Raw genomic sequence first — 22,284 nt, 5'->3', positions numbered from 1 at the left:
ATGTACTACTACATCGCTACTATCCATCATTGAAGTTCGTTGTACGACACATCCTAGTCACCGTACAATTACTCCATCACCATCTATTTCTCCCATCATGCTTTGTTGTACGAAAATCGGTACTAGAACCGGGCTTGCATTTTAGCAATGATGATCTATACAGGAATTACGGGCATGTCATTCACCACCGACATGATGCAGTTGCAGTTTTTTCTTGCATCTAGTTTGCAATGGTTTTGTGTCATACGTATGGACGTGCATGTATGAGGCTTTTCAAGTTTCCGAATGCACCACTCCTCTACCCCAATGCAGCTCAAATCTGCCAATGGCAACCCTCCTCAAACCTTCAACATTGTCCAAAATATAATGTTGGTGTAGACTTGATGACTTTGTAGTCCACCAACACCTTCATGTTGTACCGCTTGATGGCATGTAAGTAGTCCTACTTACTTGGGAATCATTGCCCTACGAACAAATCTTTTGTTTCCAAAGATTCCATCAACCGATGAGCAGGTAATATATCTTCGTACTTGGGGAACTTAGGTGCATGTGCTGCATCAGGGTTAACCCAACGTGTCTACCCCAGGGTCATTTCGTATAATAATCCCATGAATCAAGTGACCGACTGAAAGGGGTTGTAGATTTTCACCCTCCTTTATGCCTTCATCGTCGATATCATCTAAGACTTCACCTTGATCAGGTTCACTATTTTCTTCACCATCGTGGTGAGAATGAACATCATTATCAGACCTTTCTTCCTCATTTGCATTGGTGCCTCTTACCGCATGATGTATCTCTAAATAACATGTAACAGGTTGTTTTTTAGTGGTGTCGAAAATAGTGGTTTCGTGCCCACCAAATTTGACGAGGAAGTTTGTATATATTATTATTTAAAATTTGCGAGTCGATTATGGTTTTAAAAATATTTTTGATATGACAATTTAGGCTATTCGAATGATTAATTAAGTTCAAGTAGTAAGACCCTAAGGTCAAGTGGTTTTACAAAATGAGGTATCAGGACCTCGTTTCTATAAATCGAGCCGTAAATATTTTTATAAATATTTATGGAGTGTCATTAAAGTGGTATTAAATTTTCATTGAAATTTTTTAATGTTTCGATAGTTAACTACTTAAAGAGGACTAAATCGTAAAAGATGTAAAATTTGATCACTATTTGATTTGAGTGATTAAATGGTTAATTGAATAAAGGAAAAGAGACTTAAATGATAATTATATCATTTAAGAATGTAGTGGACAGTTTTGGGCAACTAAAAGCATGAAATTTTGATGATTATTAAATGGACAAAATGGTTATTTGATAATTAAATTAAATAAAAAAAGCAAAATGTTATATCATCGTTTTCCTGTCTTCTTCACAAATGGAAAGAATAAAGCAACCATGGTTATACCTTCAAGCTTCGGCCATGCTTTGGATGATGCATGTAAGTTCGATCTAGCCCCGTTTTTAATAATTTTTATGTTTATAAGATCGTTGCAACTAGGTCCAGCTAGCCTATACCTTCGATTTTGAAATTGTTAAAGATTTTGAATGATTCCATTGATGAATATTGTGTTTTTATATGTTAAATGATGAATTTGAGATATTATTTGTTATTTAAAAGTATTTTATGAAGTGACTTTCGAGGAATTTGTCGATTAGGGACTAAATTGTTAAAATAGTAAAAATATAAGGATTTGATGTGAAATTGTTGCAATAATGGGCTATATTGGACGCCATAAGTATTTTTCTAGGCTCAATTTTGGGTAAAAATGGTTAAATTGCATGTTTTAAGCTCAGGGACTAAATTGAATAAAAGTAAAACTTTAGTGGTAATTTTGTAAAAATTTCAAAAATGACTAATTTTTATAAAATATTTTTTTTACTATCTAAATTAATATATTGAATGAAATTATTAATTTAGATCAAGATGGGGTGGAAAAATCGAGGAGAATAGAAAATTACCAAAATGCCCCTATACTTTGACATTTCTGCAATTTAGTCAGGTAAGTTCGTACGGTTAGAATTTAACATCAATATGAATTTTTGAGTAGATTAACATGGTACGACTTGTATATTTATTTTTAATTGTTGATAATTAATGGTAATTTGAGATTTTAATATTGAATTGATGCTCGGTTTGATTTGAACGCGGGATAGAGTACAGACATAATTTGGTGTGTTAAGAGGGATTGGAGTTTAGACTATTGTGGAGTGATGTACATTCATGTTACCTGAGCAATTCGAGGTTTAACATTTGTTGCGAACTCTTGTGTTATACTCTCCGTTTGGTGTGTTGGTTGGACTAGCTCTTATGAGCACTGTGTGATGGTTGGATTAGCTCTTATGAGCACTGGTGTGATGGTTGGATTAGCTCTTATAAGCATTGGTGTGTTGGTTGGATTAGCTCTTCTGAGCATTGGTGTGCTGGAAGGATTGGCTCATGTGAGTTTCTAGTGTGTTTTGGGTGGACTGACGATGTACTCTTATCTATAAGTCGTTCTTCGAATGGAAAATTTTGGTAAGATAATCTGTTTAATGAATTTGAAAGATTTGTTATTTATTGAATATTGATCTGAATATAAATAAATTTATCAGTTGAGATTGTGAATGATGCTTAGGTTTGTTCTAAGCTTATGATTGCATTATGTCATGTTTAATATTAATGATATACATTGAAATGGTAAGTGGCCAAATGGAAATATGCTTGTGTTCATGAAAAGGTGGTAAGATTCAAAGGTGTATTTTCTTATAAAATGGTTTATCATGTGATTGACCCCAAATGAGTTATATACATAAATGCATTAACTTGTGTATTGATGATGATGATTAGGCTTATGTCAAGCTTGAGATTATGATTGATGTTTATGCTTATGTCTGGTATTATACAAATGAAATGGGTAAGAAAAGGTAATGAAATGGTAAGTTCATTATTAAAATGTGATATGATGAAAAAGGGATTGATGAGTTGAATGGAGTATTTATATATATGAGAAATTATGTATGTTATGGATGAACTTACCTATGAGGTGAATAAATATACTAACTAGTGAATTGATGTTGTTATTTAAGTTTATGCTTAGTAAATGAAATGGAAAGTAAGTAAAGGAAGTAATTCATAGTTTTATGAAAAAGTCAATGATGGTGTATAATGATTTTTAAAATCTTATGACGTTAGGAATGAAAAATATATATATGATGTTGATAGACTTACTCATTTACGAGTTGATGGTTATGTAGTTGATAAATCTTGAGGCGTTGGTATAGGTTTATATTTAATCTATAAAGTTCATTGTTGAAATGGAATGTTATGTTTAAAGTTTATACGAGCTTACTAAGCATTCATTACTTACGTAGTTATTTTCCTTTACTTTATAGATTATCGGAAGCTCGATCGGGTTAAAAGCTCGTCGGAGATCTATCATACTATCCAGCGATTATATCGGTAGATTTGATATCTTGATCAAGGTTATAATAACATGTATAGGTAAATTGTGTTTGATGATATGTTGTTATGTTTGGCTTGTAAATGTGGTATTTTGGTTGGTGTGTTTTTGGCATTTGATGTCATGATGGTTAGTGTTTTTATTTTCAAATTAATGCATGGGTTAAATGGCCAAAGTGGCATGTGTTGGCATGGTTGAAATGTGGTCAATTTAGGTTATGTGTTGATATGGAAATTAGTTAAGGTTGTTTAGATGAAATATGATCATTTTGATGCAAAAGAAAGTATGAAAACTTGGTTGTGATTGAGGTGCCTAAATGGCATATTGGTTGAATGGACTTATGGTATATTGAAATGATCTTATTATGCATATTTTGGCATGTTTTGGTACATTGCTCATAGGTTCATTTGGCATGTTAGTACTTGTTGAAATTGGGTAAAAGAAAAGGCTTGATTTTGGCAAGTAGATGGTCACCAACAGATTTGGCAAGCTAGTATACGCCAGCAGGTCTGGTGAGTTGAAGTATGCCAATAGGTCTTACGAGCTAGTGTTCGCCAATTGGGCTAGTGAGCCGGTATTTTTCAGTGGATTTAGTGAATTGTGATCGCCAGTAGGCTTGACAAAGAAAGGATTGCTAGTGGACTTGGCGAGGAGGTGTTCGCTAGTGGGCCTAACAAGCTACAATCACTGTTTTAGGCTGAGAGTCATAAGTAGGAGTAGTTAATAAAATTTATACTTGAAATAACAAGTCAACTTATATTACAACACCATTCATGCACGTAACTTCTTCCTACTTCTACTACAACTCAGGTGTCCTAAGAACATTAAAACAATTAATGACTATAAATTAAGCCTTTTTCATTAGAAATATCATATTTTGTTATGCAACAATATTCTCTCAAATTTATCATCGATTATTCTATTATTAAGTTCTAAGAACCCAGAACTTAGTTCTTAGGATCTAAGGTAAGACTCTGTTTCTATGTTATGATTACAAGTAATCAAATAAAGTTATCAAGCAAAGGAAAATAGGTTTCCCAAACGATTGGCATGTGTGAACCTAGGTTCACTTGTGATTAGGTAAGAGTTTTTATATGCTTTGTTTGATAGTGACTTGTGTATGTTTGTCAATTGCGAACCCAGCAGAATCGTCTACAAGTAAGGACAAGGTAAAAGCGAAGCTTGTCTAAAGTTTACAACAATTGGTGAGTGTTCAAGGATCGCCACTTGTATGTGCGAACCATAATGTTAATCAAGAGCATAGGGTTTTAACCTAAGTTCCAAGAGTAAGCCTTCTCTATAACTCTGATTTGTGATTATGTTTAAAAATGAGGTTTTATGAATAGTAACATGCTAGCTCTATGAACATTGAGCTCTATATGTTTTACGAGCTCCTCATGACTTGAGATCTCTATGTTTTAAGTATATGTTTTGACACTATAATTTTTTTAGGATCGTTGGATATAATGGCATGCCATAGGATTGTGAGTACTCACTTATATATTTTATGTTTTGGGCATTGAGGCCCTGAGACAGGTTGGAGAGATAAGGGAATGTCAAGCTAAACTTCATTCAATCAGACATGTTAGTGTGTTAGAGAGTGTTTAGCTTTATGTTAAACTTATGGGACATGTTAAGACTCATTGAGTCATTCTAAGGCGTTATGAGGAGATTCGTTTATCCAATAGTAATGAACATGTGAACAAGATTATGTTTTCTGAAATAATATGTTTTTCAAGTTTTAAAACTATCTAACAGTGTAAGTATTTGCGAATCAAGTTTCGCGTAAGTATGGCGAACCCAGTTCACAGTCCTTAGTAGAGATGTCCATGGGCCGGGCGGGGGTTCGGGTAAAAATATAGGCCCGAAATATGGGTTTGGATTAAAAAAAAGGCCCATTTAGAAAACGGGCCGGGCCTCGGGCACCACTTTTTTGGCCCGAGTCCAGCCCAGCCCGAATATAATAAATATATTTTTTTATTTTTTTATTTTAAAATATTTTTAAAATACTTTTTTATTTTTTTATTTTTAAAATAAATTTTTGGTGTTGATTAAAAAAATGGGCCAGGACGAGCCGGGCTCGGGTTTAGGAATTTTTTCCCGGGCCGAGCTTGGACAAAATTTCAGGTCCATATTTCGGGCAAGGCTGGGCCTAGGTCGCGGGCCGAAATTTTTTTCTGGGCCCGGCCCGAACCCATCCCGACCCGGCCTATGAACATCTCTAGTCCTTAGTGATTTTACCAAAGTATCTGTTTAACCAAAGTTTTGTGCATGCTTTGTGGTTATTTTTTATTGTATATTCACTGGGTTCACAAAAGCTCCTTTCTAAATACTATAAATAGTTAGATCGCATGGTAAGCAACGGTGAGGTGAGTGATCCAGGAAGCATAATTACTGACAAGGTGATATAAGCGAACCCTGGTTTAGAGGAAATGTGGGACATTCTGCTTGGGCTTGGAGATATATTTGATATCTTTCTGATGACTTCACTGATTATCATAGGACTTAGTTATTTTATGTTTTCTTATGTCTTACCTTATGTTTTTATTTGTGAACATATATATATTATAATCATCTAAGTTTTAAGTACATGAGTATAAACCAAGTCTGATTTGATGTTTTCTTAAATTACAAGTTCATATTTAAGTAATTAAATTGATAAACCTAGTATTCACCATAAGCAATAGCATGCAATAAAACAATTTGGCTAACTTATAAAGTTCGCCAAAAGTTACTGCAAAGTGATAGAGTGCGAACCCCATCAGTTGGCGAACTGCTTCCAACGAGCCCTTAATATTTTATGGTAAACGACATAGGAGAAACCTTGCGAATTGTGTTCACAGTATCTTTACACAGATTGGTTGATCGCAAAACTTACGCTTATAAAGGAAACTATTATGTATGTAAACCCTGCTCGCAAGGCTATCACTGTTTGAAAGTCTTAAAACCCTTATGAATGTAAACTTTTAATGAAATAATCATGCGAACCTCATGAGATCAATTAAGCGAACCCTAGAAGAATAGTTATGCGAACCCTTAGCAAATAATGTGCGAACCCTTTTGTAATTGGTAGACAAGTCATATATGCGAAGCCCTAGTTGTCCCTACGTTGAGATCGTGATTCCTTTGTGGCAAAGAGACTGAGTATAGGTACTCGCAGTACGTCGAGATAGCATGCATAGTTTGTAGAGGGGTTGCATCTTATTTGAGAAGCAAACAAAATTCCTATGCTTCCAGATTTGCTAAAGCGTAACAATAAATTTCCTGTATGTAAAGTGACGGTTGTACCTGCCGATTTGTAGTTCTTCTAACCAACTGGCAGTCCATTCATGGATATCCTAAACTTGTAAATGATCAACATGAACTCCTTGATTGGAACCAAACCATACTGCTGCAAATGTGCAATTGTGAGAAAGATGATTAAGGGTTTCATCCACTTTATAGCAAAGAGGGCAACAGAGACCAAATGTAGGGATGCTTCTAAATTTCGACCCGAACCGACAGCCCATTGTTGTAAATTTTTCATATAAAAACTAGGATCTTGAGAGGTAGTTTGATACGCCATAGAACCAACCATTTATACCTTAATATGGAACTTGGGGAGCTATTGCTATTGATTATCCACTTTTGCACCTCTTTGACCGTGAATTCCCTAAAGTGGCCAACTTTCCAAACGAATTTGTCACCCTGCTTGAACAAGGAAAATGCTCTCGATGATAATTCCGCCATCCAACTTTGGCCGTATTGAATCTGGATTACGTTATAATTCCAATTATTGTTGTATTGCGATCATAAATTGGACATTGGAATTCCTGGTAGCACTTGTCCGGGAATCTGGATTAGGGACAATCCATTGTCTACTATTGAAATGCTTTTGCCATCCCAAATTTGAATGTCAATTCCCTGCAAACAAATGCCGCGACCTTTCAATATGCTTTTCCATATCTAGGAACTGGTTTTCCAGGCCTGAACTTGGAGGAAGTTTTGTCGTGTAAAATATTTAGCCAATAAGAGTAGCTGATTTTGAACATACAATTTAATAGGACATCCACCCAGCTTGGCTTCTCATTTTGCACATTATTAAAAGCTTCCTATAAAAAAGAAAGGTGTTAGTGTTACCATTTTCTGATGGTCTGACGATTTTAGTTTATAAATATTTATTATTTAAGGTCATTTAATGCTCAAAAATTCTCTTCAAACATCATTTATTCAACTTAAAAGGCCATTAAAACATATCTCCAAATAGGAAACAGGAAATAAATAAATAAATTTAAGTCATAATATAATCAATGGAAAATTTTAAAACATCACTGGATAGTGAAAATCTCAAGGGTATCTGCATTTAATGCCTTGTAGATGCCACTGAATCTGCATTGAAGAGGTGTTTAACTCGTGAAAGAATAGAATCATGTGCAGGATCATAAGGATGGTTCTTGGATGGAATCTCCAAAATTGCAGGAATAGGCTTGTTATAGCTATCCACTAAAAATCTTATCATATTAGCGACCTGCAATTAAAAGGGTGAAAGCCTTGCTCCTTAATTTAGCCCACAAGACTTGAGTTAAGAATGAAATTCAAATATAAATTCTTGTGTATGGATTTGTATCATTATAGATGAAAACGAATGAAGTTTTATATTCAGAGCATAAGAGCTTTTCTTAATCTAATGCCAATATTAGACTGACGAAATTATCAAAGTAAAGGGAAATTCATCAAAATGCCAATAAAAGCATGCAAGATGAGATAACGCTTCTTACCTATCTTAACACCTTGGTACACTAGAATCTCATGTACGTTCACACAAAACTATAAAACTACCCCCTCCATTCACCCCTAAACTATGTCCATATGCTTGGCTTCGACTGAGCAACGAATAATCAATAAAAACTTTACACATAGAACCACATAATAAGGAAAGCATAAAATAGGCCTATAGTTGTCACCCAATGTTTAAGTGCTTCCCTTAAAAAGGGATTTTAAGCAATGATGGGTTTTATATTTGATCAAATCTCATAACCAATATCATTGTTTAGTAGTGTCTTTGGTTGTTAATGATCATATCATGGAAACGCAAAGCCATGAAAAGTTTGTACAGATAAAATCACTTGAACAATGTACTTCATTATTGAATATAGTATATTTGCCTTTGATCTGAAGGTGATTTATATTCACATTTCAGTGATAACCAGCCAACATTGACTTCTAAGGATCAGTATGAGTCTGAATTAATGATGATGATGGAAGCAAGAGACATTATAAGATTTGTGCATTTCACAGTTCTCCTCAGTTGCAACTTTTTTGTTCATGACACACCTTAACAATCATCAAGAAATAAATGATTCTATATGATAGCACATTAAGCAAACAACTTACATATTGACTAATCAGCACGATAGCAATATCCGTCCTTGTTGTGAACTCTTTAAATGCATCTTCAATTTGTTTATCAGTGGTTTCTAGAAGGTAAAAAACAAAAGGCATCCATAAATGAAAGATAAAGATGATGACAATTGGCAATGCCAATGATTTAAGATAAATAAGGAATCTTCCTATTGAGATATTGTCCATCTTTGTACTTATGCATGACTAATTATCATTTCAACAGGAAAAGAGACGAAAACATAGGTTTTCCACTCCAGAAAGAAAGTTGCGGAAGGTAGAATGACTTTTAAACATAGTAATAACAAACACGGTTACATTAAAAAGGCATACTTTTAGCTTAAAACACTCCTAAAGAACAATTTTCTATATTGATTATAATAACATGTTCTCCACTCCTTAACTAGGCATCACATAAAGCACAGTCAAGGTGAACGTATATTGTTACATTCAAATAACATTAGGAGATTCAAAGACAGTAATATGGCGACGAGATTGACAAAGAGCATACGTAAACATCAAACTTTTGAAGTGGTACTAATTAAACATAGAAAGTTTAAGAGCCTACTTGAGTCCACAATAAGATAATTTGTCTTTCTCCGCAAGTCAACATTACCCACTCCAGCAAGTAGAAATCCAACCACGGAGTCCTAGCCCCAAAATAATTATATATCAAACAGGTTAAATAAAATGTAATGGTTTTAGTTTCCATATAAACAACATTTGCATTAGTGTTCATCAAATCATGTCATAAGAACCCCTTATTCTTGCAATTATCTATTGATAACATATAGAAGACGGTAAATGACTAAAAGAATAAATTTGGGGGGACTTGGTAAAAATGTATGGTGATGATTAAACTTTTCCAACAAAATATATTGCAATAATTCATAAAAAGGTCATGATTTTACCTTTCATGATTATATAGATTTGAACTGTATGAACCTTTCATGCAAAATGAAGTTTTCAATCGCTAAGCAACATTAATCTAACTCATAAAAATACTTTCTACTTGTTTTCTGGATAAATTCTATAGCAATTAACTCAGTCATTCTTTAAAAATAAATAAAGTAAATCTTTATCTAAATTTCATGAATCTAATTGACATAAAAATCCAAGCGTTGAAGATCTAAATTCAAGAAGGGTGACTGGAAAAATCATATGGACAATGCAACAAAATGATACAAAAACACCAAAAAGTTTAGACATGTGCGTACTGATTTATGCCTACTTCAAAAGTTGTACCCACCTCGTCGGCGATCATAGCAATAAGAGCAGAGTTGCTAGTGGGAATATGAGCTGTATTCGCCATTGATGAACTTTTGCACTACCAAATCACAAAAACCAAAAATATGAATCACAGGCAGGTACATTTGAACAGTGGCCTAAAATCTACGCTTCTATTGTTGATTTATTTTGGATCAAATAAGACGACACAAAGAAATCTACCTTTACTCAAGGATCACCTACGCCTACTTTCGTCGTTCAATTTGAATATCTTCGCAATTCGCAGTGTATAAATTGTTTCTACCAGATTGTAACCGTGCTTGCCGTATTATCCGCCAAAGCCCAAGACTATTGCATATTAAAATTAAGAAATTGTCAAAAGAATTATATATCAAATTTTTCATTGAATTTTGTTCCATGAATTAAATTGAGAAAAATACTAAAATCATCAAATTAAAATAAAATATGTTATTTAAATTTTTTTTAAAAATTAATTACTTTTACAAAAAAAAAATCCCCTTTTCTAAAAAATTCTTTTTAAGATATAAAATTTATATATATAATAATTTTCACTCTCCTTGACCCATTCCCCGTCCCCCAATTGAAAAAAATAGATTATAAGATTGTTGATACTTTATCAGTTATACTAATTAAGAGAGTTTTCCTACTTTTATGTATCTTTTTTAGTGAATAAAAAAGTAATTTGTTAATTTCATATTTGATTTTTCTACATTTAGTATTTAGATAAGTTCCGCTCCATAAATTTGAGAACCTATGTAACACTTGTTACCCAAATAAATTCGAGTAATGAATGTTAGATTAATTACTTAATATTCTTTACATTATCAAATATTTATAATTTGGACTTTTTCTTTAATGAATTTAAGGTCTCATTACACTTTTGAGAACATAATTAGAATATTAGTAAGGATTAATTGTATATAAAGTTTGTTTTGGGGCTCATTTCATACAAATAAAAATTGTCAGTTGTTGGTTCGTATGTCTCAATACCAAAAAAATATTTTCTCAAGACATTACTTTAACACTATAGAAATTTGGCTCTGAAATTGTCCTGTCTCGAGACAAAAGGGGCTTTTTGTCTCTAGACGAAGTCCTTTATGTCTCAAGACATGATTCAATTACTTATATTTTTAGCTTTGAAGTTTTTATCTCTCGAGACTTTAGACAGGAGACCTAAAATTTCTATTCTTGATCACTTCTAAACCAGACCAAATTGGTTCAATCAATTCAAACAATAACCAAAACTCATGAACTATATAATACCGTATATCCTTGATCCAAAACACATTTAACACAAGTATTAAAGCATCTAGACACTCACTTGCTCTAATGTTTCACTTATGTAATTGCCATTTACTTAGATCAAAATAAAGGAGATTTCATACTCTTCTCTAAGCTCTTGAGATGTGAAGAGATTGATCCTCGATAAATCTTCACTTCATATCTTTACCTACGCATTAAAAATAACGAGATAAGCTCGTGAAAGCTTAATAAGTATAATGAGAATTAAACTCACCTTTTCATTAAATAAATGTAAGCAAAATACAAATGTTATTCTAACTTATTATGTTAACCATAGCTTTATTTTGTCTTGATTTTAACAAATGCCCAATGTAGACTTAAGAGAACATGCATCAAACATGGAAATTAATATAGAGATGCATCAAAGTGCATAAATAGAAAAGAATAGCAATGAAGTGCAATAATAGAATAGAATGGCATCAAAGTGCTTTATCAGAACAAAGTGACATTGAAGTGCATCAATAGAACAAAAAAAACACGCTAATTGTTTCTTAATGGCATGTCATGTATATTCTACTAGCTCATATCTTGTCTATATGAGTAAATATAACAGAATCAACTTATTTTTACATTTTAAAATAGAATTTACGTACTTTTAAATTCTTTTCAATTTAGTGTTCGTCATAAAAATTCAATGAAAACTATAATAATATATCTTTGACCGTTGGGAAAATTTATAATCGGGGGGATACTCTAATTTAATTTATTGGTAGGGGTGGAAAATGGAATGGGGCCTATTTGCTTAAAATGGCCGGTCAAGGCTTAAGGGAACTAGTTGGGAACCAAGTAGATTGTAATGGCTTGAGAGGAATGATGATATTTATGAAAAGGGGAGTGAGTGGCTTTTTGCATATAATTTCATTGGTGGCCAGCTAAGGGAGGAGAAAGTTTAATATTTTTTTCTTCTCTCCCTTGACCGTTGAGGAGATGACCAGGGGGAAAGGGGAATAGATGAGAAAACGTTCATTTTGAATAAAAAAATAACAAGATCCTTTCTTTTCTTTGCCTAGCAATCGAACGTGTGAGGAGCCATTTTTGCAGCTGACGCTAAGGAGATAGGAGGGAGCAAGTCGGGTAGTCGGTTGACAACTTGGAGGAGTTTTGGTAAGTTTTCAAAGGAGGTATGCCTAAACTATCATGCTTATTTAATGGTTAGTTTTGCATGTATTACACGGCCTTTAGGAGTAATTTAAACTAAGTTTTGGTAGTTAAAGAATAGTGAAATGGCCGCTGTTTGTACTGCCGATTGAAGAGGAAAAATTGTGATTTAATTGCCTTATGTTGCTGTTTAAATTGAAGAGAAAACTTGTTTTGTTTGATTCCATGCCACTGTTGTGGTTGCTGTTCTAATGAAAGGGAAATTTACTAATTTAATGCCATATCTGAACTGCTGTAGGAAACCGACTTGGGAAGTTGTAGTTGTAGTAAGCTCCTTAAATTTCTTTTAAGCTTGCTAAGTGACTAAATTGACATGCATGGTTCCGCAAAAATTTTGTTCATAAACTTATTTGTTATATGTGTTTAAGTGAGGTAAGTTCTTGAGGTTTTTGTCTTCAAACTTCATGCTTTAATTATTGCTAAATTAACATGCAACTTTCGGCTGTGGAGTACAATGAATTAAACCTTCACTTATTCGGTTGTATGTGTTTCCTAGTTTTCTTTGGATGCCCGAATATGATATGTCGACATTGATGCTGTCCTAAATGACATTAATAAGCTGTTCAATTTGTGTTATTCATGCTGCTTAAATGTCCTAAATTGAGTGTTTTTTTTACCTACTTGTATGTAAAGGTGGTTAAGGTTTGGTTTTCTCTGCCATGTTGCTGCTCGAATTTTTGGACAATATGTCTGTGATACTGCATGTTGAATTTTATGATTTTTGGGACATGAAGGATGCGGTTCGACTTTGAATAAAATTAATGAGTAAAAGGCGGATTAAATCTCATGATTTTACCTTGTTTATGCCGTTTAAACAGCTTGGTAAGGACAAAGTTTTCCAGCATTTATACAAGAGTCTAGTATGTCTTATGTTGTTCAAATTCGAATGAATTGAATAGAGTTCGGTTTTATTAATGGCTGCATTATACTGTCTGATTCTTGGACAGATTAAATGTGTTTTGGCATGGATAATTTTTAGGTTTAATGAGGTCCAAATGTAGATATAATGAGTGTGAAATCAACTATTTAAATTTAGTGATGTGCCATGTTAAAGACTGTGCTAAGGATAATTTTTAGGTTTAATGAGGTCCAAGTGTAGATATAATGAGTGTGAAATTAACTATTTAAATTTAGTGATGTGCCATGTTAAAGACTGGGCAAATTTTAGACAAAATTATGGTAAAGTCAGCATGTTGAAGCCACAAATTATCCGATTTATGCTGATTGAAATAGTTTGTGTATGGGGAGTTATTGTCAAGGTATTATGCATTTAATGCGTCTTATTCATGGCTGTCCGAAACAGCTTGTACATGGAAGAATTATTGACAAAATAACCTACGTCTAGTGTACCTTATTCATGGCTGTCCGGAACAGCCTATAGATGTTAAAATTTCAGTATTTACATGAGTGTTGAATCAATCTTAATTATAATGTCCGAGCAACCCATCATGTTATATTTCCAGCATTTAATACAGTAAGTCCTATTTCATATTTATACATATTAAATTATAACATTTCTACGAGCAACTGATATGACTAAAGTAAGTTGTTCGAAATAGTCTGGCTCGTGTGAATTATCCGCAGCTATGTTAAGCATTTGAATATTATTCTTTACTGCTAAGAATTTGTATTCGGAGTTGAAGGGATGTTGGAAGTATGTGAGAAATGAGAGAATAATGATTTCTGTAAGTTCCTTTGTCTCCGGTAAGTTACATAAATGAAATTCGCGATGGGTGAAAAACCATGGATTTGCCAAGGGTTTTTCCTTTATGTTGTTTAGGCCTAGGATGAAAGGTACTTTGATTTAGCTACTCTGACGATAAATGTTGCATGTAATCATGTTATATATATTCTGCTCTTACATAGAAGCGGGTGGTATATTCTACCACATATACTTGATGAAGTATCCTTATGTCTGAAAGATTGTTTTTGGATCTTGATGAAATTGAGCCTTGGTATTATTATAGAATCCACATATACTACTCTTGGACAGCATTGGAGCTGGGTGGATGAAGTGCAATGGTTTTGTTGCTTTATTATGCGATGATACTGGCTCTTTTATGAGAGGGGTCACTGGGTATGCTAACACTTTCTTGGAGCCGCATGTGGTCGAAGAAGAGAGGCGTTATCCAAGCTCAAAGATTCAAGAATAGACAATATAGTTGTCGGATCGAACTGAGTTTGGGTTGATTTTAAAAGGTTGTCTATTGTTGAAAGAGGAGTTTTAACATTTTTGCTTTTCAGTGGGCACAAAGAAATACTAGTAAGGCAACTCATCATTTGGCTTGCAAACTAGTTCATTCATGATGAAGTTCCGAATTGTCTTTTATGTGTTTTAGATAATGATACTTCTACTACTGCCATTAAAGTAGAGGGAACTAGAAAGGGGTGTATAGGGTAATTTTGTTGACTTGGGTTTTTGATTCTCCATTTCTCTTTTAGTTGTCTCAATTTTTATAATAACTGCATGTATTTTCAAGAAAAAGTTTAATGATTAATCATCATCTAAAAATTATATATTTTTAATTTTAAAGTAATAATAGAGAAAGGATTGTATGAAACTCTAATTTCACGCCTCCTCAATAGGAGCATAGCAAATCAATTTTTTTTTTCTTGATTTTCAATTTTTTTACTCCAGAAAAATTTAAATCTAATTAAAAATGCTAAAAATCTGATTTGCAATAAGGATGACGTGTAATATCAATTTTATACAATCTTTTCTCGTGATAATATAGTATAATCCAAATTACGAGTTTTTGTAATTAATGTGAACTATGAGGGAAAAAATCAAACTTTTTTAATACAATTAAAGTGATTAAAGCGGTAAGAAATGGGCCGTCAGATTTTTAGGCCCAGCAGCCAACTCCTTTTTTAACTTTTAACAAATGTTATTGGACCTTGCTGAGTCCTGCCTACCCAGTATTATTATTATTATTAGAGGTGAAAGTGAAAAAAAAAAGGCTAAATTTGAACTATAAATATTTTATTATTGTATTAAATATAAAATTTAACAACTATTTAAGGACTGAACAATAAACTTGTTTAAAAAAAACAATAAACTATATATTGAACTTTAAATTTTAGGATGTAATTTTATTATTTAAAATTTATAAAAGTTTAAGAGGGGTTAGGGCCACTACCTCCTTGCACTAGTGCCTCACTCGCATGTTCTCTATCTTTATCTTTTTATCTTATAATTAGAGACGTTGATGGACTAAGTCAAATTAAGAACCAATTTCAAATAAAACTTTTAAGTTTGGATTGAGCTCGAATAGTTTTTTTCATTATTTAGAAAAAAAATATTTTATTTAAATTTAATTATAATATATAACATTAATATAAATTTATCTTTGTTGTATTTTTTATAATTTTCTAAATAATAAAACGGGATGGATCTAAGGTAAAAAAAAAAAAGAAAAGAAAAAGAAACATAAACCCATACCCAAAGCGCAATCTGAACTTGTCTTCTATAATTTCCTTCTTTTGGATATTTATTGTGATAAATTTGATGGCAAAGGTACAAAGTTGCATCATATGTACCCCGTACCCTAGCATGCATTTTAATTAATTGTGGTACCCCGTACCAAACTATTACTGTTTTTTTTCTTTAATCTGCATGTAGTTAAAGATGAGTAAAATAATAAATTTGGATAAATTCCAAAACTATAATTTAATGTGTAATTAGATACATGAAATTTTGATTTGATTTAATTCTTGTCCATTATTAACACAATTATTGATATAACGTCATCTTATGTTTATATATTGTATACAAAAATAATTATATTTATTCAATATAAAAGTAAATTAATGTATTTATTTCTTTAAATGTGTATGATTACACCAAATTAAAGTTGATGTATATAATTGCACATTAAATCAAAGTCAATGTATAATTTTGAGATTTATCCCTAATAAATTTAACCTTCAACTTTTACATATTATAACCATTTAGTTATAATTTTAAAAAATTAATCTCTTAAATTTGATCCTCTTTCACTTCTCTCACCGTCACCATGCAAAGAAACTAAAAACCTGAAGCAGAAAAGGGTATGAAATAAAAGCCGATTTAGCTACCTTCTTGGACTGAATTTAGATTCAAAATCAATACGACTAGAACATCCAAGCCTCCATAATCTGTAGGCAATGAAGCCAATAGCGGAAGCTTCAAGCAAAACTGCATTTTAACCAAACAAAAACTACATTAGCTACTTATTTGCCTGATTGAATTACAGTTTGGAAGTAAAAAGCAAAGCACAACTTTATCACTTCCATGCAAACTAAAATGTCCCAACTTTTTTTTAATGAAAAACCAATGAATGGATACCCAAAGTTATAGTTTTAAGAGACTTCTAAAATCCATTAATGAAAATAAATTAAAATTTTCAAAACCAAAAGGAAAAAGAAATCCGTACCCAGTTTTTTTTCTTTCCAATTCTTCCTCCTTACTCACTACGTCATTGTTATTACTATTCCTTCTGTCACTTATTTCCTATTGTTTTTTTTTTTTTTGGTTCATTTATATATTTTTACTGAAACTATCAATTCATCCAATTCGTCTTTTTGTGAATCTAGCGGTTCATTTTTTAGAGAAAGGTGGAGGAGAAGGTAGAGATGGAGGCAACAATGGTAGTGTTAGTGGGGAAAGCGGAAGTGGAAATTTTAAGGATTATATTTAGACCATTTGTAAATTTTGAGGGTTAATTTTTTAAAATTATGATTAAATCCATATAATATGTAAAAGTTTAAGGTTAAATTTGTTATTATACTAATTTTTAACTGTCACGTCACCCTCCGGTACAAAATTTAGCAGAAAATGGACCAAAAAATAATAATCTTAATTACTTGGGTGACTAAAAAAGAAAATGAACAATAGTTGTGACCTGCAGTGTAGTTTACTCATGTGTTTATGGTAAAGAATTGTCCTAGTTTGCTAGTTTCAATATTAGAAACTGTTGATATTAAGAATCAACAAGGAGGAAATAAATAGGAGAATGTGGTGGTTACAAAGAGGTCGGATTACCTATAATAGACAAAGAGCCAAAGTTGGAGAAGGGAGGAGGAAGCTAGAGGATGCTATGTAACAGAGGTAATGTTAGATGTTATTTTGAATAAATTGAGTATAGTCAAATGTTGTTTAGGAGTATCTGATTAGTTCCTATTTTCTAGCGATTTAGTATCAGCTTAGTTGCTACTTTTTGTGATTTTCAGTTGTACTTCAGCCTATATAAAGGCTTGATTAATTGTTGAATAAATATGAGTTTTCTGTCTTCTTATTTCTTAACATTGGTATCAAGAGCCAGGTTAGCAAAACCGTGAGTGTGAGTGAAAGTAAAAAGTTGAGAGTTTAAAACAGCAAGTTTGCAGCAGTAGCAATGGCCACAGATAATTTTGTTCAACCAACAATCCCACGCTTTGATGGTCATTACGATCATTGGAACATGTTGATGGAGAACTTCCTAAGGTCGAAAGAATATTGGGATGTTGTTTCTTCCGGCATTGTTGAACCGGAAGGAGCAACTCTAACACCAGTGCAACGACCAGCTCATGAAGCGGCAAAGCTGAAGGATCTTAAAGCAAAGAACTACCTGTCTCAAGCAATATACAGGTCCATCATGGAGACAATCCTTTGCAAGGACACTTCCAAACAAATTTGGGATTCTATGGAGAGGAAGTATCAAGGGTCTACAAAAGCAAGGAGGTAGCAGCTACAAGTTCTTCGTACAGAATTCGAAATGCTACGAATGAATTCAGGGGAGTCAGTCACAAATTATTTTTCAAGAATGATGGCAATAGTCAATAAGATACGAATCCATGGAGACAAGACGGAGAACACCGCCATTGTTGAAAAAATTCTTCGATCCTTGATGCCGAAATCCAATTATGTTGTCTACGACATAAAAGAAGCTAATGACATTGAAGAACTCTCAATTGATGAGCTGCAAGGTTCGTTATTGGTTCATGAGAAGAAACTCCAACACCAAGACCAAGAGGAACAAACATTGAAGGTAGCAACTAATTCAAAAATCCACGAACATGGTAGAGGGAGAGGACGAGGATTCCACCAACGCAACAACTTCAACGATTAGAAAATAGAAGGCTCTTCCTCTGATTATGCGAGAAGTGGAGGCTGAGGACGACGTTCAATAGGTTTCAGGCCAATTGACAAGTCTAAAGTTGAATGCTTTAGATGTCACAAGTATGGGCACTACAAATCTGAGTGTAGAGCCAATCTCGGGTGACATGTGGAGACAACGAATTTTGCTGTAGAAAAAGAAGAATGAGAGATACTCCTAATGGCATGTCAAGAGAAAGAGGCATCTTCGCCAACTTTATGGTACCTTGACACTGGTAGTAGCAACCATATGTGTGGCAACAAGAAGGCATTTTCTTCAATCGATGAATCCCACCGTACCCAAGTGAAGTTTGGAGATGCCTCTACCCTTACAGTCATAGGAAAAGGAACTATCCAAGTTTCTTCGAAGGGTAAAACACAGATCATTAACGATGTTTTTATGTTCCTGAATTGAAATCAAACCTCTTGAGTGACGGCCAATTACTTGAGAAGGGGTATGAAATTATATTTAAAAGTAGAGCTTGCAAGATTTATGATCAGCAGCAGAATTTTCTTGTTCAAGTTGATATGACATCGAACAGAATGTTTCTTCTCTTTCTTCATGATCCTGTTCATACTTGCTACACAGCAAAATTAAAGGAGAAAGTGTGGATTTGGCATTTCAGATATGGGTATCTTAATTTCGGTGGCTTGCAGACACTACACCAAAAGAAGATGGTGGAGGGGCTTCCTCCAATTACAATTCCATTAGGAGTTTGCGAAGATTATTTTGTTAGCAAACAACACCGAGCTCAATTTTCACAAGGCAAAACATGGAGAGCAAAGAAGCAACTTGAGCTAGTCCATTCAGATCTTTGCGATCCAATCACACCAGTTTCAGACGGAGGTAAACGATATCTGATCATATTCATTGATGATTTTAGTCGAAAGGTGTGAGTATACTTCTTAAAAGAAAAGGTTGAAGCTTTTGAAACATTTAAGAATTTCAAGAGTCTTGTCGAAAGGGAGAGTGGCAATCTTATCAAAGTTCTTCGTACTGATCGTGGAGGTGAGTACATGTCTCTTGAATTTAATGATTTTTGCATGAAGCATGAAATCCGTAGGCAACTTATAGCAGCCTATACACCACAACAAAATGGTGTATGCGAGAGGAAAAATCAAACTATTCTCAACATGGTTCTTAGTCTACTGCGAAAAAGCGCAATTCCAAAGAATTTTTGGCCAGAGTCAGTAAATTAGAGTATCCATCTCTTGAACAGAAGCCCCACACTAGATGTTTTGAATATGACTCCTGAAAAAGCTTGGAATGGACAGAGGCCAACGATTGATTACCTTAGAATTTTTGGGTGTATAGCATATGCCTATGTTCCAGATCAAAAGAGGAAAAACTTGAAGACAATGGGGAAAAGTGTGTTTTTCTTGGAGTAAGTGATCAAACAAAAGCTTAAAAAATCTATGATCCTGTAACCAAGAAAATTATAATTAGTCGTGATGTAGTATTCGATAAAAAAAGTTTTGGCCTTGGAATGATCAAGTTCAGGGTACAACACCAATAGCGGTTGATTTTGAAGAAATTGAAGAGATACGCCAAGATCAGAATTTAATCAATAACAAAACTGATCCTATTGAAGTGGTGATGGATTAGCCTGATTCCGAAACAGCTACAACACCTGGTAGACGCCCTCATCGCCATCGACAAAGGCCAGCTTGGATGCAAGATTATCAGGTGTCTGAAAACGATCGAAGTGAAGATCCACTAATCCATTTTGCCTTGTTCGTGGATAGTGATCCAATTACTTTTGATGAGACAGTGAAGCATAAAAGGTGGAAAGAAGCAATGAATAATGAAATTGAAGCAATTGAGAAAAATAACACTTGGGAATTAACAAATCTTCCCAAATGCCAAAACACTATTGGTGTCAAATGGGTCTACAAGACTAAACTGAACAAGGATGGCGGCGTTGACAAATACAAAGCGCGCCTAGTGGCAAAAGGCTACAAGCAAGAATTTAGAGTGGGCTACAAAGAGGTGTTCGCGCCGGTTGCAAGACTTGACACGATTCGATTGGTGATTGCATTAGCAACTCAAAAATCTTGGCTGATTCATCAATTAGATGTGAAATTTGCCTTTTTACATGATGATCTTCATGAACAGGTATTTATCGACCAACCCTCTGGATATGTGAAGTCTGGTTGTGAGCATAAGGTATACAAACTAAAGAAGGCTTTATATGGATTACAACAAGCTCCTCGTACTTGGTACAGTAGAATTGAAGCTTATTTTTTGAAGGAAGGTTTTACCAGATGTCCTTATGAACATAGTTTGTTTATTAAGGCTGGTTATGATGGAAAATTACTTTTAATATGCTTGTATGTTGACGATCTCATTTACACAGGGAATGATGGTGCCTTGATGGGGAGATTTAAGCAATCCATGATGAATGAATTTGAGATGACAGATCTCGGCTTGATGAACTATTTCTTAGGCATTGAAGTACATCAATTTGCTGCTGGTACTTTTATTTTTCAAAAGAAATATGTACAAGAGATTTTAGAAAAGTTTCAGTTGAAGGATTGTGATCCAGTTACCACACCAACTGAAGTTGGATTAAAGCTCACCAAAGAGCCTAAGGAAAGAAAGTAGACTGCACCATGTACAAGCAAATTGGGGAGAGTCTGATGTACTTAACGACAACAAGGCCAGACATCATGTATGGTGTTAGTCTCATTAGTAAATACATGAAGAGTCCCACTGAAAAACATCTTCAGGCTGCTAAGCGTATTCTGCGCTATTTAAAAGGGACTACATCTTTCGGACTACTTTATAAGAAAGGAGAAAATTTAGATTTGTTTGGTTTCATAGATAGCGATTATGCAGGGGATATTGAAGATCGAAAAAGTACTTCAGGCTATGTATTTATGCTTGGATCAACAACTATTTCATGGTCTTCAAAGAAACAACCCATAGTCACTCTTTCAACAACAGAAGCCGAATTTGTAGTAGCTATATCAAGTGCTTGTCAAGCTCTCTGGTTGAGGAAGATTCTTGGACAAATTCAGTTCGTATAGCAAGAGGCAACAACAATCTTTTGTGACAATAATTCAGCCATTAAATTATCAAAAAATTCAGTTCTACATGAGAGGAGCAAGCATATAGATGTGAAGTATCATTTTTTGAAGGATCTTTCTAAAGATAGTGTGATTGATCTTGTTTTCTACAGAAGTGAAGATCAAGTTGCTGACTTATTTACAAATCCCCTCAAAATTGCAACATTTCAGAAGTTAAGGAAGCTCATTGGTGTTTGTTCGATGGGTGCCTCAGCTTAGAGTGTTTTCACCTTATGTCTTGTTTAAACTGATTAGTAGCAATATCAGTTTAAGGGAGAGCATGTTAGATGTTATTTTGAATAAATTGAATATAGTCAAATGTTGTTTAGGAGTATCTGATTAGTTCCTATTTTCTAGGGATTTAGTATCAGCTTAGTTGCTACTTTTTTGTGATTTTCAGTTGTACTTCAACCTATATAAAGGCTTGATTAATTGTTGAATAAATATGAGTTTTCTGTCTTTTTATTTCTTAACAGGTAAATACTTGGGAAAGAAGGGGATCCTTTGGTTACTCGTAGAGGTGAAGCAAAAAAAATATTTTCTAGGGATAAAATTAAGTTATATATTTT

The 22,284-nt window shown here is 33.6% G+C and overlaps 2 protein-coding genes and 1 long non-coding RNA gene across 3 annotated transcripts; 2 read left to right on the top strand and 1 right to left on the bottom strand.

Annotated features, from left to right (window-relative positions):
* Window positions 1–7,632: 7,632 nt before the first annotated feature.
* Window positions 7,633–10,373, bottom strand: LOC107919666 (V-type proton ATPase subunit F). Its single transcript, XM_016849077.2, has 5 exons — window positions 10,273–10,373; window positions 10,073–10,150; window positions 9,392–9,473; window positions 8,818–8,900; window positions 7,633–7,951 (listed from the first exon to the last, which is right to left on the bottom strand). Exons 2-5 carry the CDS (start codon window positions 10,133–10,135, stop codon window positions 7,787–7,789), a joined length of 393 nt encoding a protein of 130 aa, XP_016704566.1. The 5' UTR covers window positions 10,136–10,150; window positions 10,273–10,373; the 3' UTR covers window positions 7,633–7,786.
* Window positions 10,374–12,235: 1,862 nt separating this feature from the next.
* On the top strand, window positions 12,236–15,046 carry LOC107919015 (uncharacterized). Its single transcript, XR_001690335.2, has 2 exons — window positions 12,236–12,477; window positions 14,499–15,046. It is a non-coding gene; the product is annotated as an uncharacterized lncRNA (long non-coding RNA).
* Window positions 15,047–21,259: 6,213 nt separating this feature from the next.
* Window positions 21,260–21,676, top strand: LOC107919381 (secreted RxLR effector protein 161-like). The gene has a single exon (XM_016848853.1). The coding sequence runs from the start codon at window positions 21,260–21,262 to the stop codon at window positions 21,674–21,676; it is 417 nt and encodes a 138-aa protein (XP_016704342.1).
* The last annotated feature ends 608 nt before the right edge of the window (window positions 21,677–22,284 follow it).

This window comes from Gossypium hirsutum, chromosome D13, assembly GCF_007990345.1.
Source record: "Gossypium hirsutum isolate 1008001.06 chromosome D13, Gossypium_hirsutum_v2.1, whole genome shotgun sequence".
NCBI classification, from domain to species: domain Eukaryota; kingdom Viridiplantae; phylum Streptophyta; class Magnoliopsida; order Malvales; family Malvaceae; genus Gossypium; species Gossypium hirsutum.
This window is presented reverse-complemented; position numbering and strand designations above follow the sequence as displayed.

Excerpts from the sequence above, each read along its gene's own strand:
- LOC107919666 (XM_016849077.2), bottom strand. The coding sequence starts at position 10,135 with ATGGCGAATACAGCTCATATTCCCACTAGCAACTCTGCTCTTATTGCT. Across the intron at positions 8,901-9,391 it reads TTATCTTATTGTGGACTCAA|AAACCACTGATAAACAAATT; the intron begins GTAGGCTCTTAA and ends TTTACCTTCTAG. Across the intron at positions 7,952-8,817 it reads TCGTGCTGATTAGTCAATAT|GTCGCTAATATGATAAGATT; the intron begins GTAAGTTGTTTG and ends TTTTAATTGCAG.
- LOC107919381 (XM_016848853.1), top strand. The coding sequence starts at position 21,260 with ATGTACAAGCAAATTGGGGAGAGTCTGATGTACTTAACGACAACAAGG.